This window comes from Danio aesculapii, chromosome 14 (assembly GCF_903798145.1).
Source record: "Danio aesculapii chromosome 14, fDanAes4.1, whole genome shotgun sequence".
Taxonomy (NCBI): Eukaryota; Metazoa; Chordata; class Actinopteri; order Cypriniformes; family Danionidae; genus Danio; species Danio aesculapii.
In genome coordinates this window covers 51,413,307-51,420,635 of record NC_079448.1, presented here as the reverse complement: position 1 = coordinate 51,420,635, position 7,329 = coordinate 51,413,307, and the positions used below count along the sequence as shown (strand labels likewise).

The 7,329-nt window shown below is 37.2% G+C and overlaps 1 protein-coding gene across 1 annotated transcript in view; it reads right to left on the bottom strand.

The window, feature by feature from the left end:
• Positions 1-1,819: 1,819 nt before the first annotated feature.
• The window catches only part of nsd1a (nuclear receptor binding SET domain protein 1a), a 66,373-nt gene continuing 60,863 nt past the window's right edge, over positions 1,820-7,329 (bottom strand). Inside the window, exon 24 of the mRNA XM_056472490.1 lies at positions 1,820-5,472. Coding sequence (XP_056328465.1) covers positions 4,817-5,472 — 656 coding nt within the window. The 3' untranslated portion in view covers positions 1,820-4,816. The remainder of the gene's footprint in view (positions 5,473-7,329) is intronic.

Below are 7,329 nucleotides of genomic sequence, written 5' to 3'. Positions count from 1 at the left end.
AACTTGCTTTGACTAACAGAGAGTTGAATTTAAACAAACAAATTAAATTGAGCAATGTTCAACTTAATTTGTTTAAATTCAGCCCAAATAAATTGTTTACAACCACTTAACGTAAAAAAAAATCTAGTAAATCCAAGGAATCATCTTTGAATAATTTTTTTTCAGTGTAAAAACAACATTTTTTCCCATTTTGGACAGTTAAATATAGTGTTTGGGACATTTCATATGCTGCAAAACATTTGCAGGATGACACTTTATGTCTCTAACAAAATATAAAACAATCAAAGTGTCTTAAACAGCCTCTTAAGAGCTGAAATGTACAGTCCGTGTGTGTGGACACTCAAGCCCTATAGAAGGTTAATACTTAAATTGTTTTATTACTACTTTACAAAATGTTTCCAGCAAAAAAGTGTTAAAGCTGAAATTTTATAAGGACTCTTTAAACATTATTTCATGTGATAGTCTGCCTCTCTACCCTGTTTTTATTATCTCATTATTTTTTTTATTATTAATAATAATTTTCCTTGTTTATTATTGTGCTTGATGTCATTCATTGTTATTGTTAATATGATTGTTTTGTTAAAACACAATAAAAAACAATTTTAAAAAATGTGCTGCAGATTTAACAAAAAATCTAATTAATTCCTCTGATGATCCCTGAATGTAAAGACATTCTGTTGACAGTATTTTATTTTTTGCATATTTTATTATTACTATTATTATTATTATATTCATTTTTTGCAGTTGTTTGTCTGTTCCTGTTAAATTCTGCAATAAATAGATAAAAAATACACTTTTAATGCATGTATTATGGTTTTTAGTGTTAAATGTTTAACATAGACCCACTGGCCACTTTATTAGGTACACCTTACTAGTAACAGTTGGACCCCCTTTTGTCTTCAGAACTGCCTTAATCCTTCATGGCATAGATTTAACAAGATACTGGAAATATTCCTCAGAGATTTTGCTCCATATTGACATGATAGCATCATGCAGTTGGTGCAGATTTGTCGGCTGCACATCCATGATGAGAATCTCCCATTCCACCACATCCCAAAGGTGCTCTATTAAATTGAGCTCTGCTGACTGTGGAGGCCATTTGAGTACAGTGAACTCATTGTCATGTTCAAGAAACCAGTCTGAGATGATTCACACTTTATGACATAACGTGTTATCCTGCTAGAAGTAGCCATCAGAAGATCATTAAGGGATGGACATGGTCAGCAACAATACTCAGGTAGGCTGTGGCGTTGACACGATGCTCAGTTGACATGATGCTCTTCTGCAGACCTCGGTTGTATCGAGTGGTTATTTGAGTTACTGTTGCCTTTTTCAGCTGGAACCAGTCTGGCCATTCTCCTCTGACCTCTGGCATCAACAAGGCATTTGCGCCCACAGAACTGCCGCTCACTGGATATTCTTTATTTTTCAGACCATTCTCTGTAAACCCTAGTGATGGTTGTGTGTGAAAATCCCAGTAGATCAGCAGTTTCTGAAATACTCAGATCAGCCCGTCTGGCACCAACAACCATGCCACATTCAAAGTCACTTAAATCACCTTTCTTCCTCATTCTGATACTCAGTTAGAACTGCAGCAGATCATCTTGACCATGTCTACATGCCTAAATGCATTGAGTTGCTGCCATGTGATTGGCTGATTAGAAATTGGCCAGGTTGGACAGGTGTACCTAATAAAGTGACCAGTGAATGTATATAAGTGTAATGGAATGAATGATTTATGTTTATATATGCAAATAAGTCCATGTCTTGGACTTAATACTTTGTCAGCACTCATCATAATTAAAAAACACGAAGCTGCTTTCTATTGTAAAATTGTACTTATAATATTTATTATGCACAAGGTACAGTACAAAATCATGAGTTTATCATGGCAGCAAACGTTTTGCCCAAATGTCCTCAGGAAACTGTCGTCTGCATTTCATCGTCCTCACGGTGTCACAGAGCGCATGTTCAACAAACATACAGAAACACAGAAAACAAGTGGAAAAGATTATACAAGGTCCATAAATACAAAGACACAAAAAGCATGACTGAAAGAAACGCAGCTAAGAAAAGAGAAGTACAAAGTTTCATGATGATGCTGATGATAAAAACACAGCTTTTTAAAAAAGCGTCTGAATGATTGAGCTGCAGAAAGAGATACAGAAATAGAAATAATGAGCATAAGGCCTAGAGGCATTGAAACACATCGAATATCAGTCATGGAAGATTTCTCCATTTCCTAAAACAGTTCTTTATTATGAGGCAGTTTTTCTTTTCAGTCAGGGATTGTACCTGGTGCACAATGATATATATATATTTATATATATTGCAAACAAAAGGTGCTTTCATCATTTCAGACAATACAATGATGGAAAGTTTTGATTTATAATCTTAAACCATACCACTGCAAATTTAAACCAAAATGTGACTTCATGAAGATCCACTATGACCAACATGTCTATTAATGAAATAAACATTGATTTTTTTGGGAGACTTTTGACTAAATATGCTTTTTAAGGGGTGTTCTGGATCCCTTCAATGTTAATGCACATAAAATCCCCAAATATACATGCATACTAAATATTTCAGCTTGAAATTTGGTAGATACCGCCCAAAAAAGGTGTTTTATGTGTATGAATGATGCTTTGGAGTATCTCCTGATCTCTGAAAAGTGCGCAAAACATTCAGAGTTCGCAGACATTTCAAGTTCACAAATAAACCAAGCAAGTGGACACGAATTCAACTTGCGAACACAGAATTTCCATAATTAGTCATTTCTGATTATAATTTTGAGAAGGTGGTTGAATTTAAAGGGAGAGTTCACCTAGAAATCCTATGTTGGGTGAGTAACTTAACAGGAAATGTTCATTTGTGTGTGAACTATCCCTTTAAGTACGGGCAGGCCTTGCGCAAGATCCAACTAAGAAGCAGAAACTCATCTTTTCTAAAAGCACGAAGACTCAAAGGCCACGAGAATGGAGGAAAAACAACACAATTACTCCTCTAGACTGCTGAGGTTTCTTCAGTCGCTTGCTGACAGGTGAAACAAATGATGAAAACACAAAAGTGCATGATTGAAATCAAGCTGGGAATGTCGTATTTCCTATTCATTTTGACTCTTTTTCTCATTTACAAATCAGTTGTATGGGACTCCTATCACATGTAGACCTGCTGACAGACAGACCTGGAGAAATCAGTTCAAGTACTGTTAAACTGTGGTGTTTAAAGGGTTAGTTCGCCTAAAAATTGTTGATATCCCTTGATTTACTCACCCTCAAGGCATCTTATAGGCGTATAACTTTCTCCTTTCAGTCCAATGCAACTGGAGATGTTTTAAAAATGATCTTGAGCTTTTCCAGCTCTACAATGACAGTGATTGTTCAAATTAAATCCAATAAAGAGCATCCACCATAATAAAAAGTGCTTCATAAGCTAATTAAACATCTCCTTTAGTGAATCCATGTGTTTCTGTAAGAAAAACATCTTTATTTAAGACTATATAAACTGTTTTGTGTAACTTCAGGCGAGTGGCATCCATAAATCTTCTTATTTTGGAGGTGTATTTTTGGTGCATTAGCGCCACCAGCTGGACTGGAGTGTGTTTTTTTAAATATCTTTAGTGCACAGGTGTCAAATCTAGTTCCTGGAGGGCCAAAGCTCTGCACTTTAGTTCCAACCCTAATTAAACACACTTACATGTAGGTTTCAAACAACTCAATTTGATTAGGTGTTTTTAATCAGGGTTAAAGCTAAACTGTGCAGAGCTGCGGCTCTCCAGGAACTGAGTTTGACACCTATGCTTTAGCGCAGTGTTTCTTAACCACGTTCCTGCAGGACCACCGGCTATGCACATTTTCTATGTCTCCTTAACCAAACACACCTGATTCAGATCATCAGCTTATTAGCAGAGACTGAAAGACCTGTAACGAGTGTGACAGACAAAGGAGACACCGAAAACATGCAGTGCCGGTGGTCCTCCAGGAACATGGTTGAGAAACATGACGTGCATGGTTAAAACGAACACAAACCCAACAAAAAAAAAAGACAAAGAAAACCCATTTTTGTCCAGCTGGTGGCGCTAATGCATTAAAAAAGTACACATATTACGATGGAGGTTGCCAGAAGTTTTAAATATGAATATTTTTCTCACTAAAGGAGACTTTTATACACACCATTGGATCCACGAGAGCTACTTTTCATGGATAGATTAGCTAATTGTTCTCATTGTTGAGCTGGAATAGCACAAGACACTTTTTTCTACATTTCCAATTGGATTCGACTGAAAGAAGAAAGTCATATACAACTATTTGATGCCCTGAAGGCCATAAATGAGAGAATAATTTACATTTTTGCGTGAACTAACCCTTTAAATCCATATTTGTGTGGGACGATGTGGCTAAACCGTTCATAAACGATCAGACTTGTTCATCAAAACTGATAATCATAACCTATATTCAGATTTCCTAAGTAAGACAACAACAGTACGGTCCATGATGCGCCATTTTAAACCCCCGTGAGGTCATCCTTCTGTTCAGATCAGAGAATGTAAACAATTCCAGGAGGAAAATGTAAAAAATAAAAGAGCACCAGACACTAATCATCATTATCCAACAAACGGACTGAAGTCACAATCCCACAGCACCGGATCCAACCCTCTATGAGGATTCTCCAAGAGGACTTGGGTTGAGAAGGCAAGCTCATAGCCAGATCAGTGTTCATCGTTCTCAATCCATGCTTGAACCAATCAGAAAAACAACGGCAGCTGATTTCCCAGCGTGTCGTCAGTCACAGTTCATATCCAGCAGGATCAAGCTCATTTTTCTGCTTCCACCACCTCATCCCATGATGTGTCCTGTTCATCTCCTTCCACTTCATCCCCATCCTCGGTCCCTACAAAGTCAACATTAACGAAGTCATCCTCATAGTCTTCAAACTCCTCCTCCTCCTCTTCATCCTCCAACTCCATTCCTCTGCAGTCGATTTCTTCTTCATCATCTTCATCATCCACAAGCTCGAGATCTTCCTCTTCTTCATCATCTCCAAACACCACCTCTCCGTCACTCATATCCTCCTCCTTGATGTCTTTAGGAGAAGATGAAGGTAAAATGTTATCCACCACTTCGTCTCCATACGGGTCTCTTTGGGATTGAAACGCTGGTCTGTTTTGAGCGGGAATGAAGAGCGGTGCTGCGGGTGGAAGAGCAGGCTGGGTAATCCTGCCAGATGCTGACATATTGGGTGCTTGACCTACAATGGATGTACTGGGAACATACTCTCGAATCTCTCCCGGTTCCAGCGGATCTGGACCGCAGGGGTCGTGTTCGCTGCAGGAGAGTTTGCCGTCCAGTTTGGATATAAAGAGCATTCCCTCGCGGTGCTGCTCGCAGTAGGAGTTAGGACACATCTCGCAGTAGGACGCCGCTTCTCTGCCGCATTCATTACACTGATGCCACGGACACTCCCAGCGGCCTGAAAAACACAAGAGAGGATTCAGCCCCATGAAATAAGCCAGAAGAGCTGATTCAGACACATTCTGAAGCAGTGGAGGTGACTAAAATGGCTGCCAGAATAGTAGAGACCGTCTCTATTATGTAGTATTACTAAGGATGCTTTAACACCTAGATGTTTGATTGGGAACCTGGTGCATTTGCCCCATTAGCTATGTTCGCTTGAGCATACATGAACACTGAAATCGTGATTAGATCCGTGCCAAAACAATCGGTCTGATATCACCTGAATGAAGTGGTCTTGGCTCAGTTGAAACAAACTTCGGAGCTGTTTGGGTGTGTGAGAAAGCAATACGATCCACAAACTAACGAACCAGGATATATCACACAGTATTATGGTTGTGTAATAGCTATACGTAAAGAGAATTATGAGTAGAGCAGGGCGTCATTCTACCTAACAAATGTGTGTTTCATGTTGAATATGGAAGTGAAAGCATGCTGAACTAACAACGAGTGCTGTTTATTATTATAAAATTCCACCGAAATGATCACCTGGTACTTTCTTCATATTTTAATCTCATCATATTTTATATTAGGCCTATTGTTTTGTTCATTTCTGCGCTGACACACAAGAAAAAATTCAACTAGGTCACTTGACTTTTTACTAAGCTTTCTTTCAAGTCAGCCGTCAAAGTTTTTGTCAAATGCATACAGAAAACGTTTGCATAATGTTGCTTATGTGAATGTAAACATATGGGAAAGAAATCATGTGTATTAGAATATTAATTCATCTGCTTCATGATCTGACTGCAGTCTCGCTTCATCTGTTAACCCTCCCTATAATGTTAAGCACATAAATAATGAAAACTAGAATAAAAATAAAAGTTATTACACGTCTTATTTTAATAACATTTTAAAACAACTAATTAAATATTACAAAAAATGACGGTCAAAAGATTGATTGATTCAATAGACAGATTTTGGGGCCATGTATCAGAAAGTCTTTCCTCTGATTTATATATGGTGATGACTGTGCGTGTCGGTTGGGATGGGTATCGTTAAGGTTTTAACGGTATTACTACTTTTATCAATAGCACTTATCGGTTCGGTACTTCGGTACGGTTCTCTTATCGGTAATTTTTGTAGTGTTTTTAACGAAGAAACAAAAAACAATTTGAACAGAATGAACACTTTATTTTATTATTATGTTTTAATGTAAAATAAAACAAAACCAATAATTGTAAAGCAAACAAATACATTATTGTCTGTTAAAAAATGTAGTGGAAAAACTTTTTTTGGAGAAAAATCAACATGTTTGCCTATTCTGGCAGAAGTCAGGATCTTTCTTAGTTTACTGTGCTCCCTGCAGTTGGCTATACCCTATTTGAGTTGCAAAATGCAGTTAAATGAGATCATGTTAATGATTTTTCATTGACGCATTCACATACATGTGTTATCAGTGTTTTGGGAGTTAACTGTGATTTTAATACAGTTTTGGAGCATTTTGCAATGTAAAAATAAGCAGTTTTTTTATCATTTCTTAATAAGCATAGTTTATTATTAGGCTATTCATATGCTATACTTGTAAATACTGCTGATGTAAAAGCATTTTTAATGTATAAGATTTATCTAGGCTACTGCAGAAAAAAAATACTGTTTTCATTGTAACCGAATGCGTGTTTATCAAACTATTAATATTATACTAATTAACGATGTGGATGATGTAATGTTACCGTTATTAGCTATAGGCAGTCAAAAAACATTTCATTTGTCTTTCTGCAGTTAATCCACTTTCGAAAGATCCTGTCACTAAGCCAGATTGCTTGCATTTTCGCTTATACAAGAAAACAACTTGTTGCGTTTGTTGCAACGGGCATTG